A 23756-nucleotide genomic window follows, 5' to 3' on the forward strand; every position below is an offset into this window, starting at 1 on the left:
TCTCGGGCACGCTGTTCTCTGTATGTGGCATCTATTTACAGGCCTGGCTAACCCTGATATAGCCTTGGTTGCTTGCTTGGCCTAAAACACCAGTTTCCCACCTCTCAAAAAAAAATTTAAAGCAGCATCAAAAGATTACCCTCTGCATAGGATCAGGCCCTATAACCATGTGAATTTAGTTTCCCATCTCAGATTATTTTTGGTGCTGTAAGCTTCAAGGAGGATTTAATAGGCACCTGCCCTGGATTTCTTCCCAGCACCTCATTCTTTTTCGGTCACATAATTTTTTTCTCTTGGATACATGGATATCAGAGGTAGAGTGCTAACATTGATGTAAAGGTAAATTGGACTCTGAAGCAAGAGGAAACTGGCTCTGTTTCTGAAGCTAATGGGTATTAATGATAAATCAGCATGTTCTGGTTATCACCTAACATAAGCATGTTAACCATCATCATACATCAATATTTTGACAAGACACTTGAATGCCTTTTGGTGATGAAATGATGTACTCCACGCACAGCATGCCTCATGACACAAAACCATTTTAATATTCATTTCAGCTGTATTTTCACTGGTCAAACATACTTAAGCAAGTATCGTTCAGTAGTGCATATATTCTGATTACGAAGACAATGATGTTAGCAACATTTAAAATAAAAGAATAACCCCAACTACAACTTAAAATTATGTTAAATACGCCTGTTCACTGTAGATCTGTCCTCCTTTGAATCTCCTAGACACACAGAGTTCTTCACTCAGTTGGACTTGTGTGTCTTACAAGAGACCAAGATGTAAAAACGAGTATTAGGCTGAATCTCAGTTGTCTTCTTATGCGATTTCCTCTTGAACAGTTAACTACATTCTGAAAACAAAATCCCAGACAACCAAAGCAATGTGTTATTGTCCATGTTTACATTATTAGGAAATAGGTGAACACTGCAAGAGTACACGTCATGAATAAGTATAAATTATAAGTATAAATTTCCACCATGAAAATATGAACTACACAGCTAAAAATAATTGTGTTGAAAATTTCTAGTGAAACAACAGCCTCATTCTCCTACACCCCTCTCCCAATATTCAATAAAATGTAACTTAAAAGAAAAAAAATCTATGCATCTTCTCCCAAATTTATTTCACCTTTAGAATGCCTTTTGTGCAAAATTGTTAACATGGAACATATCACAACTTGTGAAATCACACTGTTCATCATACATTGCAATTTATTTTATATATACAACAGTTGATCTCCACTTATGGCTTGTCTTTTCAAACTCTTTGCTTATTACGAATGACTAAGCCTTAAAACAAAATTTATAGCCAACCAAGACTTCTTGACTGCCATGAAAGATCTACAATTGTTGTTGGAGCTTAAATCTTCATGCTGAACACATCACAAGGTGGCAGAATCAACTCTCCTTAATACATGTGTGCACTGACATACAAGTGCACATGCATGCACACACATACAAATCCACCCCCCAAATCAGACTATACACCAGTTTGCAATATTCAACATTGGTTCAGACCACACCAGGTTTGGTAAGCGGATGCTGAAAGCTACAGTTTGAAGATGGCAAGTTGTTTTGAGGATTTGCATCACATTCTATCTGACAATACACTTAATTGCAAAAATATGCTGAATTTTCAGCACTCAATTCACAAGACTGGATCTTTAATATCCAGAAAGATGAATCCCACTTACGAAGTGTGTAGGAAACATGGCTTGAAGCAAGACCCATTAGCTAGTAAAACAAAATATAGCCAGGATGGTTACTGTAAGAACTTGAAAAACAATTTTTTTCGCAGCCCTTATCTCATATCACACGGAAAGCCCCACACAAAATAGTGGATTTATATAAAAATCCCAAGCCACTACAATTTCTTGACAATTCATTGCTCGCAGACATTTCTTAATGTAGCCAAGAAAATTAAAGCTGAAGTGGTGATAGGTGATTTTCTTGAAATTAAGAATTGCTTTTATGGCTGATTTTAACATGGGTGGATTTAAACATATGGATAATTAGTTACAAACATGCCTATATATTTTAGTAAAATACTGAACACAGGCCATACAAACAACTACATAACACTTGAATACAAATATCCAGATTTACTGATTGCACAATGTCATCACTAGCACCTTTCATGCATACATATAAAATCAAATCTATAGGAAAGTCTCCGCAGTGAAACTTAATAACCAGGGCATAAGTTAGTGACAGTTCGAGGTTCAGCAAATATTCTTACTTATATTGTCCAACAAGTGTGAGTTTGAGGCCTACTGGCTACAATTATTTTTCTATATGCTGTACACATGGGCACAAGAAATATTCACATTATCTGCAACAACAGGTGATGTCCAGCTCTTTTAATATTAATAACCCATAATACACTACCAATACAAGAGGTCTTTCATTCCAGCTTTATCTCTTTACAGAGATTACTTAATACATTTGTCTTCTGCTTCATACCAACAACAGTATCATTAATATAAAGGAGCATCATCTCTCCCTGTCAACACAGAACGCTGAGCACTGAAGATACTTGTTTGCTATGGGTCCATCACCTTATGCTAGCATCGTGACCACATTGTTGGTTTGGTGAACATCCAACATATATACCAAGTTTGATTTCATCTTTCTAAGCCTTATTTGCTAAGTGTCGAATGAAGCTTCCATACAGTTGCTGCCTCCAGACATGGCAGGAGCAACCGTTACACAGCTGCCTTGCCTGAGTTCCAAGCTGTGTGTTTAGCCTTATTACCATCCCTGGACATTTAACTGGAGGGTTACAAAGAATATGACACAATGCAATCTGGTTGCTAAGTACATATCACTTGTCAAAAATTACATCACATGCAGAGTTTTGAGACAGCAGAGCACTAAATAAATTAACAGCAACAGCCAAGATCTTTGTCAAGAAAGTTATCATGAATAATGCTCCTGAGGATTCTAAGCTTATATGAGACTTTTTCTTTAATTTTTTTTTTAAAAATCTTATTGCATGATCTGGTGCCATCAGGTATCTTTAATCCACTAGAATGGCTTAGCTATGGTATAGAATGCTTCAGTTACTTAACACTAACTGGGTTTAGCTGCCACATGACCTTACTTTACCTTAAATGAATGTATGGTCTCTGTAGTGACCCTCCTCACATTCTGTCAAGTACTGCCACCAGCATGGTACAGTATAAGGCTTATTTGTGAAAACAAGTTGTGTTTTTTTATGTGCAAATATTGTTTAAACAGTATAAAAAAACAAAATGAATATGTTTTCTGACAAGTCCAGGGCTGAAAAAGTTACTCATGCATACATCTTGCATTGATGTTCGTAAATCCCAAAGCTTGCAACTGGAAGATCTGAGGCAAAATAATACTGTTCTTTTCCCCTAGCTGACTTTTCTGCCCCTACCTTTTCCACTGCCAAAACAAAAACTTCCTCCTTTGCATACACCCTGCCATTCCATATTGAAAAAAAAAAAAAAGGCTAATCTTTGGTGAATGTACCCTTACAAATATTTTTCAGGGATAATGTAACTGTTAGGACCTTTGTCATCCAGCATATCCTAACCTAAAGTAAAAAAAAAAAAAAAGGACACGGCTTTAAGTTGGCATGCTGCTATTCAAAAAAGAATGAGGTGTAAATTGCCACGAAATAACTGCATGTTGTTGATATCAACATACAGGTAACATGCACTTCACACGAGTGATTCTCTGAGCATTCTTGCACAAGAGCTTAGAGACTTTATTTTTTTCTTGTTAGAAAGTTTCCTAAAGGTCCTAGGACAAAATGAAATCCCCAGTCCTTATAAATCAAGCGCATTATTTAAATCTTGTAGCATGCACATTATCAATATTGAAAAAATTTGTCAACTCAATATAATTTTAAAAGTCATTTTTTAATCAATTTAGCTTAACTTCAAAATGATAAAACTCTGCCAAAGTGTACATTATAATCCATGAAGGAAGCCTTTAATAATACAGCAAATTCATCCTGCCTGAACAAAAGAATATTGCACACTCCATGAAACAAAACATGACTGAAACCGCCATCAAACATGCAAATATGTACACAAAAGGATTTTCACAGCAATACATATCACAGCCATAGAATGAAACAGTGATCTAGAAACAGCCACATCTTGAGATCCAAGAGCTTTGCTCTTAGGATACAGCTGCCCCTGAACAGTGGTCACTGCATGGAATGTAGGGTGAGAGTGGTGCAGGATGCCTGATTTCATCCATGATCAGAAAGCCCTTGAAGGTGCAATTGTAGTCGTCTGTTCTCCTGTGAGAGACGTGCAATTTCTGTTCCTAAAGTATCCAAATTTTCCTGCAAATAATAACAAAAAAGCAGCATTCACTAATTTGTCATGTAATGGAGTATATTCAATATGCTAGCAATCATTTGTGATTGATTCCTTTTACAATCATATGCAAATGCTTTGGCTATCCCATCCTCTTCAAAGCTCAACAAGAAAACTATACAAAGCAACTTCATAACATCTATTCAACCTTCTTCCAAGATTCCCTGCCCAAATATAAAGTGGAATACATTTTCACTGCAATTTTATTCATACACATACATTAGTGAACTCTTACTTTAAGTGTCATGTTCTTGAGAAGGGTGTCCTCTAGGACAGCCTGAAGTTTCTTGTTAATCTCTAGTGAGAGGTCAAGGGTCATAGTCCCATCTTGCTGATGCATGCTATACAAAGAAGCCATGATACCTCCCTTGCGTGCTAATAAAGCCTGCACATAGTAACACCACATCTCTGTAACCAGGTTAAAAATGAGCAGTCTGTTTTAGAAATACACCTCTTATATCAACTATGTTCAACTACTTTGTCGGGATTAGCTAGTCATATAGCTGTTCTTCACTACAGCATCACATCCTTCCAGCCCCCAAAACTAACAAATCATAAGGAAAATAAATAATGACATAAATAATTATTACACATAGTACATATATTTATATAAAAATGTTAATGCCTATTAATTTTTATTAAAAACACACTAAACTTTGAGCATTATGATGCCAACAACATTGCAACTGTGGATTATTCCCTGAAGGTTTTCTGCTAAACAGCAAACTATTTAAACTAAATATTTATGAAAGCATTTATGAAGTATGACTGTTAAAAAAAAGCCATCACAAATGAACCCTTCTGCCTAGAGTTAACAGCAAGAAGGCAGAGATGCACCATGGTAACAGTGTGAGGCAGCAACTGTGCTTACTGTTAGCCTTGGATACATAATCCACATTTTCAACCGATTTGTAACAAATTCTGAACCCAAGCAAAGGAAAAGAACAAGAAAAAGAAAACCCCAAAGACCACAAGACGAAATTAGATACCTGTTGCATGGAAGTCATGCATTTTCATTTACAATAGCATATACTTATTACTAAATGCATAATTATCTGCATTAATATTTAAAATGTAGCACAATTTACTTACTGTTCACATAAAGCAAGAGAAAGCAAGCTAAAATTACAGAGAAATAGCATCCTAATAACCTTTAACGACTTAAATTTGTGTCCAAAATCTTTGAGGAAACAATTACTGATTATTGGTAAAGAAAAACAATTGAAAATTTAAACAGGCGCTGAATAAAAATCACTTTCCTACCATGTTGTCTATATGCAAAAGCTAATAGATTGTAGACTGAATCTTCAAAACACAAGTTCTTTCTTTCAGTTTCTCTATTAAGGGCAAGAGGAATAAGAGTTTCAGGGAAACAAATCCTTCATTGTCAAAGACAGTTAAATAATTATTAGGAGAAAAAAAAATTGTGCCAAGATTGAAAAAAAATTATGAATGAAATTTTCACAAGCATATCAATGCAACTGAGATGGAAAGGGAAGTTACTCTACCTGAACCTCTTTCCGAACAGCAAGCTGGCAGTGAGAAGAAAAAAGCACGAGAGTTAGCTGTACACAAACACACACTCCACAGCTAAAAGTTACCCAGTAAGTTACTGGAGCATGCTTGAATATCATTTTGTTTGTGAGGAGTTAAGATTTGTCAACAAATACAAAAACAGATATAAATACAGTCCGTGATGTATGTTTACATCTTACAGGCACTTACATGCACATGTTCTTTAAGTACACACACTAATACACACAAAGATCAAGCTGCTACATAAACAGCACACTGCTACACACATGCTGATTTGTTACAAAGGGAACTGATTTGTTAACCGGTCAATCATAAACTGTCCTTAATGGTCTTAAAATGACTTGCTGTCTCAAGCAAAAGTGGTTAGGAAAACTGTTGTGAGCCAACCATGGACACACTGACTATAGCTGTTCATGGGATATCATCAAAACATGCATGGAGAACAGCTTGCTGCTGATCACTCAGACTAACCAGACTGAAAAAGGCACCCAATCCCAAAGCTACAATTTTAATGTTTAATATCGCTATATATAATGCTGTACATGTGGTGTACACATAAGTGTGGGTTACTCTCTCAGCCACCTTAGCTTTTATATTCACTGTACATGCATACAGATGCAAAAATATGTTTAATCTGAAATGTAGATAGCTTCCAATCACTAGACTGGGAAGAGTGGGGGAAAGGAAAGCCTATAATTGTCACACTTGATTAATGGATCATTTCATTTGTCTACACATGTAACTGAACATTTTCCATGCAACTTTATAAATGTTTAAATATGCTTCTTATAATATAGCGTAAAAGTTTTAAATTATTTCTAAATACATTTTATATGATCTCAACTTGTTCTTTAAAAACTTTTTTCTCCAAATACTAGGAGATTTGTCAATAGGGTGTAGCATCTTAAACATAAAATTACTATTGGAAGCAAATGCATATTCAAAAAGCTACAACCTGAAGAGTCACTGGTTATTATTTATTAGTTATTTGTTAATTTATCTCTTTGCTGAAGACTAGAGCAGTGACAGATTTTCATGGTCATTTGCAAACATAGTCTTGCTAATACACTGGGTCACTGATCTTTGCAGTTGATTTTAATTCCTTCGCTCCTTTTTATCACTAAAAAGAAGCAAGTGTAGATGAGTAAGCCACAGTTTTACTGGTGAACAAGACTAATAACACAGATTTATTCATTTTTAAAACAAATCAAAGCAAATCTTCTGCTGTAAAGAATGAGCGACACAGGAGTCAGTGACTTTGTCTGCCCAAAGGGTGATAACCCTCATTTGCATAACACATGATACACAATGCAGATCATCTCTATAATGAAGCTGCTAACTTACCCACAGATACGTTGACTATAATGAGGTTTTGTTAACCTACCAGTTAGTACGTCATTAGACTGAATCTTTCTACTGAATTTTTTTTCCCTTTTACAGTTTTTTGTTTAAAAATCAAAAAGTCAAATGGTTTATATAGCAAATGTTGGCCAATCAGTCCACAGTTCTCCTGGGTGTAAGCTAAGATGAAAAAAAAAAAGACTTACACAGGGAAAAAAACTCAAAATATCTTGGAACCTCTTCTTCATTAATTCTTTCCGTTGAACAATTTTTTACCATCAACCTTTCTATCTGAAAGAAGCAGAAAATAAGGTAGACCAACACCACAGCGAAGACAGATCACCAGTTGCCCATTTCAACAACAAAAAGTTAAAAAGACAAGCAAGCAAAAATCTGATTTTATGACTCTTAAAAAAAACTGAAACATTTCCCATGGTTTTCTTGCTTTTTTGGTATTTATGCTTGGTGCTATTTTTTAAAGGATTTCCTAGCCAAAATGACTGATCTGTTCACCTAGCTTTTTTCATCTAAATTTCCAGATGAGGAATAAGCTTCATACTGAATAAGATGCACTATTCTTCAATAAGATACACTCTTTGAAAAAAAAAAAGGTTTACTTTAAAATATTGTTGCATCTAATGTATATTTACAGGTCTAGGGACTTTAAAACAACCTGTCGGTCCTATTACCTTTGCCATACCAAAATATCTACTTGCACAATCGAGGCTTGTGCACTTTAACAGTTGATTACACATTTGAAGCATGAATGATCAGATATAAATCCCACATTTACTGATTCATAAATTTAAAGAGAAAAATTCTATCGATGTCAACAGATTTCTAAATGAAAAAAATACCATAAAAACATAGTCATCTAAGAATTTCATGCTTGTTTGTTAAAATAAAAGGTTTATTCAAGCATCCTAGTGCAGGCAGCATACTTAAATTAACAAGTTGTGCTGAAGAAAAATAACTAATAATTTGCCAAGAATTAAAACATATGGACTAGTGAAAAGAAAAGCACATGCAATGTAATAAAGTACATTTAAGACAGTCCACTGAAAACCATATTTCAAGAACATAAAAAACATCAACAAAAAAGCAGAATAAAGTTCAAGCATGTAACTGCTAGATAGTAATATGATTCTAGGGAAACCCCCCTTTCTGGTCAACCTCTGGTACTTCCATGCAACAGGCTTCTGAACAGAAAAGTGATTTACACTTTTTTAAGATACAGCCTGGGAAAGAAAGGAAAAGAAACAAGTCTTCAGGGAAATAAGTGCAGAAGGCTTTTAAACACCTCCTTCCCCATCATAAAAAAGCGATAGGAAAAAATCCCAAAATTTGAGACTAGGAGCATTATATGAGGAAGAGCCATGCAAGACACATGGATAGATGTGCATGTGCACACACACACACACGCATGCATGCGCATATGTGCATGCACACAGTCAAACATACATATACACCGCACTACAAAGATGTCACTTGAAGAACTAATTCTCAGATCATAATTTATAAGAAATGTTTGAGACAGCTGCTTCTGATATTGTATTCTCATTTTCTTTAGACAAGTCTATGCACCTGAGAACAGACGTGTTATAAACACTACTTAATCAATAGACCCTATGTCCATGAACTTTGAATGTCTTATTCAGTTTTATAATCTTGCAAATGTCAATTCATAAATGTGGCAGAATAAAAGACAAATAATAAGGGGGAAATGATGAAATAATTTATTTTCTTCTAATATTATCAATTTTTAAGATGCTTCCCCCCAAAAAGCAGTCTTGGCTATACCTTGTTGGCATCCATGTCTTCTGAGGCCAGTGTGCCAGCCTCCTCCCGTAACACATATCCCTGAATTATTCTGAAAGTAAACCATGCACCTGTGAAATGTTTCTCTGAAAGCTAATTAGGTATTTTGACACAATTACAGCATGTTTTGGATGCCAAAGACAAGCATTTGTACTATATACCTTATACTGTTTTTGTCTTATTGTCTTTGCTCATGACTTTACAAAATTACCTGACAATTGATCTAGCTGACATTACTATGTAAGCACACTGCGCTAAAAAAAATCAGCTGTCCCTATTTTGCGTTTGATAGATTTATAACTGTTGAAAAGGCTGTTTCCAAACACCATACCAGGAAAAAAAAAGACAAAAACACTTGCTTGTTTTTTCTTTTGATCTCTGCCACCAGCTGCTGAATATGCTCCTCAAGAAACTCTAGCTTCTCATTTTTACGAGCTAGACTTTTCTGTAGTCGTACTATACGTTCGATCAGCAGTTGTCTGTCCACCTCCACCTGCTCTGTGATCACAGGGTACTCCTGCGAAGACCGAGACGTCTGAACAGATCAAACTCTTTACAAACTTGAAATCTTTACCATCAGAGCAGAAACAGTAAACATATGTTATTATTTAAGCATAATAACCTATCAAGCTTTTTTTCTATCCAGTATTTTTTAAATGGACTTAAGCATGAAAAGTATGGCTTTTGTTAGCATGCCCCTTTTCCCTGTAAGTTCTGCTGTTTTATGTCTATTGCATTGTATGACACTGCGTCTCCATGACATGGTGTCAGATCAGCCAAGACCACTTCAAAGTTTAAAAGAGCACTGTTGGACGAAAATTTAAGAAAGGTGAAGGTGGCAAGGAATATCATTATGTTGATCACACCAGTGTCTGGCCAGAATCTGTGACAAAGTAACATCAACTACATCTACAATAGTATTATAGCTCAAAAATACTACTAAATGTTGAACAGGATTTTATTCTTGCATGTTGGTCACATGGCACTCACCTACTGGCTGCTGAGAAAGATGACAGTGACAAAACACTCTTAATATAACAAAGATAAACATGTCAGAATCGATCACTTACAGTTTCCTGGCTTGATGTACGAGATGGAGCAGGTCCTGACTGGTGGTTGTGCAGGCACCATGATGGTGGTTAGACTGGTTGGTAGCAAAATGAGTGCTATTGTCTGTTGAGTTGAGAGAACCATTTGAATTGGTACGAGATCCCATGCTCAAGTTGTCACGTTCTCCACTCCCTGTCTCGTATGCCTCTAGGCGCTTTCGAGCACTGTGAAGCTGCCTTGTCAAATCCTAGATAATAAGGGAGTCAAAAAGCAAGTAGAATAAATAAGAATAAAATAATATTTTAGGCTATATCATCTTAAAAGGAATGGCAAGTGGATATAGATACTGACATTCTAAATCATTTCTGCTACAATCTTATCTAAAACACAGCTCTGGGACTGCTATGTTTTGCTGTTAAGTGATGTCAATAAGCCAGCACAAGGGTTTACTTTCAGTCTTTTAAGTGCAGTCATCAAAATGCTGGCATCAAGTCTGGGGATTGTGCCATACAATTTCAAACCCAAGCACAGCAAGGAAGAGCTGAAAGAAGCGGAGAAGACTGGCATGACAAATGAGGGTACACGGACTTTTCGCCGACGGACGTTTCGCCGCCGGACGTTTCGGAGCCGGACGTTTTGCCGATCGGACGTTTCGCCACCGGACGTTTCGGAGTCGGATGTTTTGCCGACCGGCGTTTCACCGCCGGACGTTTCGGCGCGGGACACTTCATTTCGGCATTTCACGCGGGACCTTTAGCCAAAGTCAAGTGTGTGACGCCCCTTAGCTGACACATTTCTCTCGCCATTGTATCAATGTATCAGTGAACTCTCACTATCCTCCTCATGTGAACCGTTGCTCACACATTTCTCTCGCCATTGTATCAATGTTTTTCTCAAAGCTGTTGCGCATAATCTGTGACAATCAAAGTGAACTGTCTGTGAAGTCTGTATGTAAAATTTGTTTGAAATAAAGAATTATTGTGTAATCTAGTAGTTACTTTCATTCTTTGAGAAGTAAGTAAGCTCTCTCTCTCTCTGACATAATGCAAAAAAACGTCCGACTCCGAAACGTCCAGCGGCGAAACGTCCAGTCGACAAAACGTCCGGCTCCGAAACGTCCGGCGGTGAAACGTCCGTCGGCAAAACGTCCGCACACGCAAATGAGTGGCAGACGGAGGATTTATCCAACATTACCTCTTATGGTCATGTGTTAGGGTCAATTTGTCTTCTTTGTGAAAGTGTACTAAAACATAGAACCTATGAGTATCAGCACTCATTTATGCTGTAATGTAATTCTAAGCAAATGATTCTAAGCTGAACTTTTAAGCAGAAATGATTTAACATGTTAATATCTATCATTTGAACCCAACTTTGCTGTTTTATTAGCCTTTGCCTTTAACTCTTCCTTTAACTCTTCCTTAACTCTGGAAATCTTTACACAACCTGTAAGGTTAGCATATAACAAAGAAGTACTGCTAATTCTAAGTCTACCTTGTTCTGATTTATGTTCTACTGTATTCTTCACAAAGTATCTACTATCTTGCTTGTTAGATGAAAAAAAAATATGTCACAATCAGTTTTGACTTTTAAAAAGGCATAAATCATATAATGTAGGCTGCATGTGGTTGTCCTCAATACAAATTGGTTATGTTGCCAAAACAGCACTCTGAGATCTGTCATTTGCAGCTTTTTTCTTAAAGGCAGACCTCATGAGTAAGTAATGTGTAAAAATATAATTTGGCATTCATTTCATCCACAAAATTGTAATTATTATGTGTATACTTACCTTGATATTGTTCATGTGTTTCCGCTTTAATGTCTTGTTTGAGTCTATTTCATCTTCCCATTTTTGCTTATATTCCTCACCTGAAACAAATAATGACTTTAACATTTTGTGTGTTAAGTGTGCATGCACATCCTAGCATGTGAATATGTGACTGTGAGAAGGGTACTTTTCTTTTACCCCAAATGTGCAAGCAGCTCATCATTTGTACGGCCTTTTTTCAGTTTCTGTAAATTATTGTATCTGTTTATCATTTTATATATTTATAAAACCTGAAGAACTCTACAAACTGACATAGATACTTCTATAACTCTTTCTACTAAAAAGTCATTATCAACAAAAAGACACTCACATTCTTTTGTCTTTTCTGCAAGCTGCGCAGCAAGTGATGTTGTTTCTTCTTTTCGCTTCTTCTTTTCTTCTTCTAAATTCTCAATCTGAGACAAATCATAAATGTTTTACCACACAGAAATCTGGTACTGTCTCTTTTGAATATGAATTCATATAATTTCATTCACCTAGCTAGGGTTAGGATATTTTTCTGAGCAGTGAAAAGTATCCGTGCTGCAATATGATGGAATGTCAAGTGCAAAGAAACTGTGAAAGGACCTAATTAACAAAGAACAATGGTCTGCAATGGTTTTCTTTAAAAGTACGAACAATATATAAAATTCTCAAAGTAACTTACTGCATCTCTACACCTAGTCTCCAAATCCTGAATTTCCATCTTCATCTTTTGCACGTCTCCAGACAAAGTAACAATCTGAAAAATAGTTACATGTAAGCCTCATTTATTTATGAACTGCTTCCACTGGAATGGAAAGCTAAAGCCCCGTTTATGTCCTGTTAACTCTTTCTTATTATCAAATCTCAAATACCAGTTATCAAATGTAAAGTGAGAATGGAATATAACCAGACAAGAAATGCCATCTCAACCTGGTTGTTGAAGATGGTATTTTCTGAACGAAGGAGGGCATTGGTACGACTCAGCTCAGACTGGAGAGCCAGCATCTTAGATTCTCGGGCCTGACAGCCCTCCAAGTCCTTCTGGAGATCACGATTACTTATTTTCAGCTCTCCAATTTCATGGTCCAGAGTTCGGATCATCTCCTGAGCCCTGTAACATAGAATTAAGTTACTTTTAAGTGTAAGATGAATATGATCTGTTGCAAATAAACAGCAGAAAAACACAAGTGTGTATTTGAATATGTATAATATATATTGAAATGAATGTGTACCACACATATTTACATAGCATTTGTGATTTGTTTTCATTTGCATATGTGCACTTGGATATGTCTACACAAAAGTGAAAGTGCGGCTTTAATGGTCACACCAGAAAACTACTAATCCTGATTGCATTCTCTGTATCACCTTTTCTGCCTAATGATGGGCTATGATTTTGTGGAGCTGTCAGCTTCAAAATCACTGGATCTAGCTAATTTACAGATGTGTTAACAGTTAAAACAAGACTGAACTTGTTTTAAGTGCTGACAAGGTGCATGTCTCATTACACAACTATAGATCGCTATACTATCTCCAGCACAAAAGAAGGCAAAAAGAAGCTGACTCAAAGGGGTGGGTGGGAAAAAGAGAGGAGAAAGGAAGAGATGTGTTTTATGTCAAGCCAGCAATGCAGGTTTAGGCTTTATCACAGCATCAGCCAGCCTTATAAACAGGTACCATGTGCAGAGAACGAGCAAGCTTGCATGAGGCAAGATCTCCACACAAGACATTGCATTGGTAGGAAGCAGAAGACCTAAAATAAGTGCTTGATGGTGCTTAGCAACCTATGTGTAACTCCTAGAAAGCAAGTACTATATATATATAAAAACCAGTCCCCCTTCCCCTTACTGTCAAGCTCTTACCTATCAAAGTCTTCGTGCAAAGTGAGAAACCCTGTCACTTTCTTCTGCAGGTCGGCATTATCCCCTTTCTGATTCTGGATAATGGTCTGGTACTTGCTTTGTAGCTGCTCCCCCTGAAGTCGCTCCTCCTCCAGGCACTGTACCTACATATGACACAGTAAACCATTCTGATAACCATCTGTTCAACTTGGGCTTCACTTTCTCTGTTGGTTTGCTGGTCCCCATAGGAAAGAGCTGGTGGATTGCAAAATTTAAATACATTTATACATGGACAAAGGTAAAATATTTACTCTAATTTATTTATATCCATATAACTGCTGGCAAGGAACAAGTGGTGGTGAAATGGCTGATCAGTGTCAGCAAGATTTATTTCTTTACTCGTTGTCTGCAATACGCTTCAGCAATACACTTTGCTTCTTTTTGCTTCAACCAGACCATAAGTGCCAGCAGTTAGTGATCTACATTCTGCACAAACAAGCCACCTTTCTTCACACCTGGTGCACATGGATGTAAACCTCGCAGAAACTATTGTCTCTGCTGAAGCACGAGATGAGGAAAGGTAGACTATCTCTCTCTCTCTTGGACATCAACTAATACGATCTCCCGAAGCCTTCTACAAGTAAAACCTGGTTCTTTTTCCTATGGCATTATAAATTATTTCCCAAATGATGTCCTTAGCCATTTGCTTCGTTAAGATTTCCACATTCACTCATCCTCTCTCTTTCTCAATAACTCGCTGTGCTTTGTTCTGTCTAAACATGACTGGTTTGTGACACAAACCATGAAAAGGAGAAAGGAGAACTTGCCTTATCTTTCAATGTCTTCAGTTCTTCCAAGGCATCTTTATACTGCATTTTCATAGTCTCCAGTTCTCTCTTAGTTTTTTGTTGAATCTGGAAGAAAAAACACAACACAAAGTATACAAATATACTTTAGAGTGTGGAATAACACCATAAAAATCAAACAAGAAATTCTGTAGCATCTCAAAGATTTGTAAAAATAAGAAAAAAAGATTGGTTAAGTAGTGAGGGAATGTGGAAGCTGTAGAAAACTTTCAGTTCAGTGCAACAGAAGAAGCATCTATTACCAACCTCCTCAGTGTCAGTCTTTTGTTTCATCTGTATCATGAGTTCCATTTCCTTCATCTTCAGCTCCTTGTCAAGACTGTTTGATCTCACCTCCTCTGATTCCTGCAAGCATGAGAAATGAAGCAAATAAGACTGAGCAAATGTCCTGTGCCATATGAAGCGTAATGTGTCAGTTATGAGAAAATGCACACTTTAAACAAATTCAGCATCACCTGCTTTTTTCCTAAGATTACAAAAAGTGGCAAGCTGATGGTCAGTGATGCAAGGGTGAGCGAAATATGTGCGCTGCTCAATCCCTACCCATTGGTTAATGGCACTCCTTGCTGAAGAAAATTTGGGAACAAGTTCCAGCAGGCTGGAAGCTTAGCTATCTAGTAAAGCTACCCAAAAAAGGCGACGTAACACAGTGCAGCAACTGGTGTGGGATTACGCTATTCTCCATTCCTAGTAAGGTGCTGAACAGAATCATTCTGGAGAGACCGAAGAACAGGCAGGCTTTTGGATAAATCATGCAAAGAACATATCACTAAACTATGAAATATGGAACAGTCCATTAAATAGCAGTCGGCACTCTACTTGACATTTGTGGATTTTGAGAAGGCGTTTGACTACGTAGAAAAAGGAAACCATCTGGAAGTTGATACAGCACAATGGATTTCCACCAAAGTTCATTGCCATCATCCAGCAACTGTATGAGGACTTGATATGCCAGGTGATTCACAATGGTAAGCTGACTGACCCCTTTGCAGTGAGGACTGGAGTGAGACAAGGTTGTATGAACTCGCCAACAATCTTCTTGATCGTCATGATGGATCATGACAAGAACATTCTCTAACAGCAACAAAGGCATTCAGTGAACCTTCACCAGGCAACTTGAGGATCTTGACTTTGTGGATGACATCAGCCTGTTGTCCCACAAGCAGCATTAAGCACAGACAAAACTCCCTCTGCTCTCATAAGAAGCAGAGATGACCGGCCTGACCATCAACATCAAGAAGAGAGAGGTAATGCAGATCAACAACAAGCAAGAAGCCCCACTCCAACTACATGGGGAATGTATTACAGAGTCTGACCGTTTCACCTACCTTGGCAGCATAGTTAGCAAAAATAAAGGTGCAGATGAAGATGTAAATAAAGCCAGGCTTGCATTCCACACCCTGCGACCTATCTGGAACTCCAAGGCTTTATCTGTACACACCAAGATCTGCATCTTCAACGCAAATGTAAAGTCAGTCCTTCTATATGGATGTGAGACATGGCGTGTGACAAACACCATCACCAACAAGATTCAGACAGATGTCTGCGCCACATCATCAACATCAGATGGCCCGAGAAGATCTCCAATAAAGACCTGTGGGAGAGAACGAACCAAAACCCTGCCAGCCAAGACATCAAGAGGCAGAAGTGGGGCTTGATCAGTCACATCTTGCGAAAGCCGGCCGAAAATTTAACAAACTCTGGGTTGGAACCCACAGGTGAGATGCAGGGTTGGGAGACCCAGACAGACATGGACGAGATCAGTCCACAGCGAGGCGGAGGCAGCTGGCATGATATGGTCCCAACTGGAAAGGACGCCCACAACTGGGTCCAATGGTGTGGTGAAGATGGGGCCCTATGCTCCACTGATGGTAATTAGGAACAAGAAGAAGCACTGCATTACTAAGGGGTAAGGATGATGCAGTTAAATGACACAATGCTCACGCTGTGACATAAAGAGTTAGTTGATAAGCAAGCTTTTTAAGCAAACGAGGTGTTGGGCATTAATAAAATTAAAATTCATGTGAAATCAAAACTGGACTAATTAGTGTATATGGTGATTTCAACATCACTTTGCTGACATATGATGACTGTTAGCTGTGGACCACCTGACTTATGTGTGCGTCCACAAGTGGTCTGCGGACCAGACTTTGAGAACCACTGCTCTACAGACGTGACATTTGGATAAAAAGTGCAAAACTAAATACCTGATAAGTTTTAATAATAGCCTGACAGTCTTGACGTATCTGCTCTGTCTCCTCTTTAGCTTCCTTCAACTTTGCTGCAGTCTTTTCAAGGTTGGTTTTTGTTTCCTGTATTTACATGCAATATAATCTCTTAATTCTGAAACCATATCAAATGAGTAGTAATGCAGCATGAAAAACTCAAACATACATGAACCTTTCATATAAAAAACTATCTAACTCAGTCTTTACACCAAATATATGCAGCATTCATTTCCATATAGTAGCCATGAGATTATGAATTCCATGTAGACTATTACAAATCAACTTACATATCAGCACAACAAATTGAGCTGTATAATTCTGGATGCTATTACATGATTTTGCACATTATAAACCTGAACAGAGTATTTCCACATTTTGGGATTCCAAAAGTTCTATCTTATTGTGAATTAGTGGTCCAAGATAAATATAGGTATAACTGAATGTGTTCTGGTGGACATGAAATTGCCGGTAGTGGATTGTGTTTTGTTTTACAGCCATAGGTTCCCAGGAAAGCTCTTCTATTACCTTACCTTACCCTTCGGGGTTTCTTGCTTAGTCATGTTGTTCTGATGATATATGTTAGAATGAACTGTAAAGAGTTGTGTATAACCCTGGCTAGTCCTCATTCTATTAGGTGATTCAAACTATGGAACATCTGTGCTATTCCTTCAGTCATTTTGAATTTAAGCATTTTTGTACAGATATACTGTAAATTTCAGACTATTAGCGGCATCTGTATATAAGCTGCACCCATCAATTTTTTTTAAATGTTTTACTTTTTTCACAAATGAGCTGAACTGGTTTATAAGCTGCAAATATATACAATTTGAAAGCTGCATCATAATCATTTCATCTCGGTTTTAGAATGTGCTGCAGCTGATCTGAATGCTTCAATTGTAAGCGGCTTTGATTTAAAAATGTGAACAGTTAACACTGTAACATGGAACCCACTGAAAAATGAATCAGAGAATAAAAAAATCTGGAAAAATCCACAAACAAGCCACACCGTTGTTTAAGCCACAGAGTTTAAAGCAGGGGAAAAAAGTTACAGTTTATAGTTCAAAATGTAAGGTATTTTTTTTTTCATTTGAGAAAGACAAGGGAAGAAGGAAAATGAATCAATGTATGTGATTGGGGTGTGGGTGGGTAACAATTATAATGAAATACAGTGGGAAGTCGATGAATACATTCCAAGCTGAATAAAAAAAATGTAAGTTTGAACCAGCACTTTTCAAACCAATAATTCAGTTTTTATGACTTCTTCTCAATATTCATAAGAAATGTGAGATGAACCTGGGAATAAATTTACAAGTGTTTTGCTTAGCAGAAGGATCTATGCTGAATAATAATAAAACTTATAAAAGTGATGATTTTACACTATTGTCTCTCAGTCACTTGTGATAAGCACATTTTTGTCAAATTCACATCAGAAGAATTCTTATGTCAAGCTTGTCTTTGTTATGTTAAAAATTGCTTCATCTATAATAAATATTCTAGTATATGTAATAGTAGATGAAAATATAGTATTTAAAAATTCTAATCATGAAAAAAGTTATAGACACATTCAAGAGTTAAATTTATTGGTATTAATATACTTTTATTAACTCACTTTGTGTGCCTCAAGCTCTGCCTTCAACTTGTTCTGGAACCACTTTATTCTGTAGTCAGCTGAGGATAGCTCCTCTTTCATCTTTTCCATTTCTTTCCCAATTGCAATTCTCTCTCCCACCTGAGACAGAATAGTCATCCCCAACCCCAAAAACGTTAATAGGTTTATATAAGTGCATTAGTAAACTCCCTCCCCCCCCCAAAAAAAAAATATGTATGTGACTGAAAAATTATTATGAAAATAATTCATAACATATACATGTTTAAATCAATTATGTTATGATTTTAGAATGTTTTATAATTAAACAGAAACCCTTCTCACTTCAATGTGCTAAAACTGAACATATATACCTTTATTTCAAGTTCTGCCAGTGCTTTTTGTTTCTCTGTGAAAGCTGCCTTGATTTTGCTGTTCAACGATTCTTTCTCCTTCAAAAGCTCTCTGATCTTGGCCTCTAACCGATCTGCTGCACGTTTGGACTCCATGTTTTTTGTTTCTGCTTCAGCAAATCTAATCACCATGGAGTCTTTTTCTCGTGTGGCATCTTCATAAAGTTTTGTTATCTGTTTTTAAAAGTACACAGCTTCACATAATTTTGGTTTAAAACATTCCACTTAAGATGTAATATGTAATCAATACAACATAACTAAACTGCAAAATTCTCAGGACAATACCAAGTGGAAATGAAAAGTTCACTACATATATTCTCTGCTGCAGATTAGCGCAATAATCCAGTGGGAACAATCTGACAAGCAGTTACCCTCCTAACCATGCTTTTAGATCAAAGAGAAGGAGACAGGAAAAAACAAAATAAAATAAATGGAAATGTTGGTATACCTGGTCTATTCTTCCTTTCATTTCAGTCTGCAAAGTTGCTATAGCTTTCTTTGCTGCTGAATCATGAGAAGTCAGCTTTTCCTTTAGCTGCCGTACTTCTGTCTGCTGTTGGGCAATTGTATACTCCAGCTTTGAAGAAAATCACAAGCCAATCGTTTTAACAATGATGTACAAAAAAACAACCCAAACACCATACAAATTAAAAAAAGAACAACTAAAAACAAAAGACAGCATTATGCAAGGCTGGAATATTTAACAATACAACCCACAAATCAAATACAATAAATATTTTTTCACACACACTCATGCCACCATCATAAAAAAAAATAATTGCTCAAAAGATTTTTTAAAATTGTGTTTTATAGTTACTTATTGTAAATAATCATTATTGTTCTATTTTGCACATTGTTTTCAAATGAAATTGTTCTCCAAGTCTGATTAGCACTATAGCATTATCACAGAAGAAAAATCAGAAAATCATCTTACTTCCTTTATCTGTGGTAGATAGAGATCATCAGGATTCTTGTCCTTAAGAGCTAACAACTCTGCTTTATATTTGTTCCGCTCATCTAAAACATCTTGAGCAACCTGCCTTTGACGGGTTTTCTCTTCTTGTAATCTGCAAAATCAAGAAGTTTTATTAACTAGGCCCATGAAGATATAATTTCATTTTGCATTTCCAGACTGACATCTTTTGTGGATTTAAAACAAAACATACAATAACATCAAGTGCAAGTGTAAATATGGTTGGAAAAAAATCATGAACACCAAATAAAGAAGTCATATCATATATAAATGAATAGATAACAAAAACTACTGAAAGCCTATGATGTAATGAAATTTCAAAATGTATTTATTCCAGTGTAAAATAAAATTTGATGATACTCAGAAAAACTCTTGTAGTAATACTGAAACATTATACTAAATTAAAATATTAAACAAAATACCTCCTGATGTCTTGTTCTTTTTGAAACAGTTTATTTTGGAGATGTTCAAGTTGTGTTTGGAACTGCTCGCACAGCTGACTGCTCATGACATCAATCTGTTTGAGCCCATTCTGTGGAAGGTAAGCTGGAAAAGGCTGTTCTAGTTCATTCTGTCTTGGAGACATTGACAGCTGTAGTTCTGCATCAAGCTCTATCATAAGCTCTTCTTCAGAATCAGTCTCTGACTCAAGTTTATGCACAAGCCTCTTGCATTTTTTACCAGCAAATGCCTGTGATTTTACAGCATGGTCTTTAACACTGCACTCCTGTTCTTCCTGCATCAATCCATGACACCGACTGTCAGCACTAATAGAATATATTTTCCTGGGACTAGCTGCACTTTCCCCTTCTGCATAGTCATTCATAGCTACATCAATTTCTGGCGAATAAACTTTGTCCAAATCTGACTGTTGATTTTGTCTGTGGTCATGGCTGCTACCTTCAATAATTAGCTTTGTGTGAGATGAAATTTGACTTTCATCCCTGGTACCACTTCCTTCACAGGCAGCACACAAGGATGATAAATCTTGCTTTCTGTCACATTCAGGAACCAAATCATCATCTTTCTCAGCATTCTGATCCTTGTTTCCAATTTGACCACATGTGTTGAATGTGCCAAACACTTCCACAGATATTTCTGATGATTGTGCCATGCTGTCTAGAGTCTGGAAGCATGATTCCACTTCTGTGGAAGTTACTGCAAGAGATTCCCCACTTGGTAGCATATTCTTGTCATCATCAATTTTTTCAGAAGCAGAAGTCTTCCATGATTCTTCTGTATTTATCTCTCTATGACTATCTGAGCAAGCATTTTCTGTGATAAACAGTTCATCTTCTGGTGGAGATTCATCCTGGTCCAAATAACATGCATTTAACTCTTCTTTCAGGGAATCCCCATCCTTAAGTCTCCATGAGGATGCCTCAAGCATCTCATCTTCTGGCTGCATTTTCAGTGAAGGACTGTTTTCATCAAAGTCTGTAGGCTGAGAATTTGTGTCCATACAAGTGACTCCATTAAAGGTTTGGTTTTGAACATCAGGTCCTGGTTTACCATTAACACTTGTAGCTTCACAAGGGAACTGACAAGTGACACCACTTCTGTCTGACTCAGGTACTGATTCCAGTTCTTTGCCATTATGATAAGCTACCAATCTCTCAGCAACATCCTCAGTAGATAAAGACACAATTCCTTGTTCTGTACATGACTGGTTTTCACTATGGATCCTAGAATCTTGTTTTAGAGTATTAGAATTCATGTCTCTGCTCTCTTGAGGACCCATCATAAAGCTACTTTCCGTCTCTTCATCTTGCCTGCTAATGCTCAAGTCATCTGTATGCAGTGTTTGCACAGGAGCTGTTTCAACATCTTGGTGTCTGTCACAGCTATAGCTAGCTAGGTCTGAATCCTCTTCAGGTTCAGGATTTTCTGCCTCTACGTCTTCCATATTTATCCTGTCTGGTAGATCCAAACATTTTGCTTTGTGATTACTCATGCTAAATTTGTATGGTTCTGAAAAAAAATCAAGGACTCATTTTCAATATAATGTAGGTATGTAATGAAATGAAGGATATATAGGGCCAGCTATATAAATAAATTGAAAAATTTTATATGGACATTTTTTGGTAGCCACCTGGAACAAAAAATGGAATGTTAACAAAACTCATCACATACCAGATGACTATAATTAATGGCATTATCATTATCAAACTATGGCATATGCTACCAAACTAAAAAAAGAAAAAATAGTTGACAGGACATGAACAACAGCTTGAAATCTGCATGACACTTTGCAGCAGCTGTAGCACCTTGATGCTGCAGCCACTTGTTGTGGCTCAAACATTACATTTTGCTGGAAATACCAGGGAACTTTATATAGAAAACTTAAGCTATTCAGTTTGAAAATAAATAAAATCACAAGAGTTATCAACCAGCAACTGTTAAACAATTAATGAATTTTATTTTCTTCTCTTAGAAACTGTTGTTTCTCAACCACCACGTGTTAAAACAATGAACGCAGTATGTGAGAGGGATTTTTCAGACTTTTGTTTAGTGGGCTATGCCACATGGGATGCAAATAACGGTAAAATAAGCAGCTATCAAGAAAAAAATTATGTCAATTTTGAAATGATACACACATATAACAAAAGTAACAGTGTGTGTGGGGGTGAGGGTGGGGGGAATCATCTTACTAGGGGTTTGCCCTTTCTTGTGCGAAAAAAGCATTGTAAAAGAAACCCCTATAATTTGCTACTGGTAGTTCTTCTTTAATAAATGTTGAAAATAATGCTATGTGCTGAGGCTTCTATAGCACTATAGGAATTATATCTTCATAGAAGAATAGGCAAAAAGTACAAAATAGGTTGATATGTATGTGATGCTTGTGTGTGTGCGTGTGAGGGAGAGAGAGAGTCAAAATATTTCAATTGGTTACTGTAATGAATATCTGGTGAATACCATAAAAAATTTCTTGCAATTGACCTTTAAGCCACTTCCTTAAACACCACTATAATTTATTCACTGACAAATAGATAAGAAACATGGAAAAACAAGAGAAGATGCTACAGATTTAAAATTACATACCATAAGCGTAATCTGATTTAAATATTAAGGAAAAAAATATGAGATGTGAACAAAATGTGTTTCTTTTTATTTGATTTGTACTTTTGTGTTTTGGCCAGAAATCATGGCAGCTTCTCTACTTATTAAAGTTTTGTATTTTCACATCGTCACCAACATCATCATCAGTTGTCTAAAATTCCTGGCATAAAATTTTATTCTTATTTAAAGTTGATGTAAATAAAGAAAAATCCACTACATATCACGACATAAACATTACGATCGATGTACACTGCTGTCTGTACATTCGAGGTACTAAAGTATGTTGGGCGTAATGAACATTGTAGTTTACGGCTGCATAAATCTGAAGATTAACATTCTTTTAAAGTCATTGGAACGTATCGTTCATTTGCATTACAGTCTAACCTCAAATTATTAAGTTCATGTGTTACTGACAATAAGAAAATGTCAATGGGGCCCGCTTCATGAAATATTGACAATTAACTGCAGATCATATGCGTAACTGATCGAAGAGAAAAAAAACAACTCTTCCACACCTGCGCGTACACACACATCTCTGCACACCCGACTGAAGAATGTCCACTAAATGATTAGCACTGGAAACTCCTAACAGACGACGTCTTAGCGGAAGCTGTCTGCCAACAACACGAAATGGCGATGATGTCATATCACGTGACCTAAATTGAGCTTTCGTGTATTTTTGCAACAGATTTTGCAAAAGATACCCCTAACTGAGTGAAATCTCTCCTTAGGCCCACTATTGTGTTAAACTGGCATAACATGTAATAAATTCGACGTCTTAGTAACTGAAATAATCCTCACCCCCTCAACCCCCTGCTTTGCGCATGTGTTAAGACGTCTTGTTCCGTTTCGTCTGCTGTCCTGCAACTTCAGCATAATGTCTATAA

The 23756-nt window shown here is 36.7% G+C and overlaps 1 protein-coding gene across 3 annotated transcripts; it reads right to left on the minus strand.

Annotated features, from left to right (window-relative positions):
* Positions 1–526: 526 nt before the first annotated feature.
* LOC112563910 (coiled-coil domain-containing protein 186-like) lies at positions 527–23545 on the minus strand. 3 transcript variants are annotated; one of them, XM_025238385.1, is made up of 20 exons: positions 23385–23543; positions 20232–21780; positions 19771–19903; positions 19285–19413; positions 18798–19010; positions 18448–18567; positions 16818–16922; positions 14857–14955; positions 14572–14658; positions 13766–13908; positions 12834–13014; positions 12586–12660; positions 12250–12334; positions 11901–11980; positions 10155–10361; positions 9424–9578; positions 9047–9116; positions 5878–5901; positions 4605–4754; positions 527–4335 (listed from the first exon to the last, which is right to left on the minus strand). In XM_025238385.1, the coding sequence occupies exons 2-20, from the start codon at positions 21761–21763 to the stop codon at positions 4240–4242; spliced, it is 3684 nt and encodes a 1227-aa protein (XP_025094170.1). In that variant the 5' UTR covers positions 21764–21780; positions 23385–23543; the 3' UTR covers positions 527–4239. The 3 variants fall into 3 exon arrangements, with proteins under 3 accessions (XP_025094170.1, XP_025094168.1, XP_025094169.1); XM_025238383.1 differs by lacking the exons at positions 527–4335; positions 4605–4754; positions 5878–5901; positions 9047–9116 and having other exon boundaries at positions 9426–9599; positions 10135–10361; positions 23385–23545; XM_025238384.1 differs by lacking the exons at positions 527–4335; positions 4605–4754; positions 5878–5901; positions 9047–9116 and having other exon boundaries at positions 9426–9581; positions 10135–10361; positions 23385–23541.
* Positions 23546–23756: the final 211 nt, after the last annotated feature.

Source organism: Pomacea canaliculata, linkage group LG5 (assembly GCF_003073045.1).
Source record: "Pomacea canaliculata isolate SZHN2017 linkage group LG5, ASM307304v1, whole genome shotgun sequence".
NCBI classification, from domain to species: Eukaryota; Metazoa; Mollusca; class Gastropoda; order Architaenioglossa; family Ampullariidae; genus Pomacea; species Pomacea canaliculata.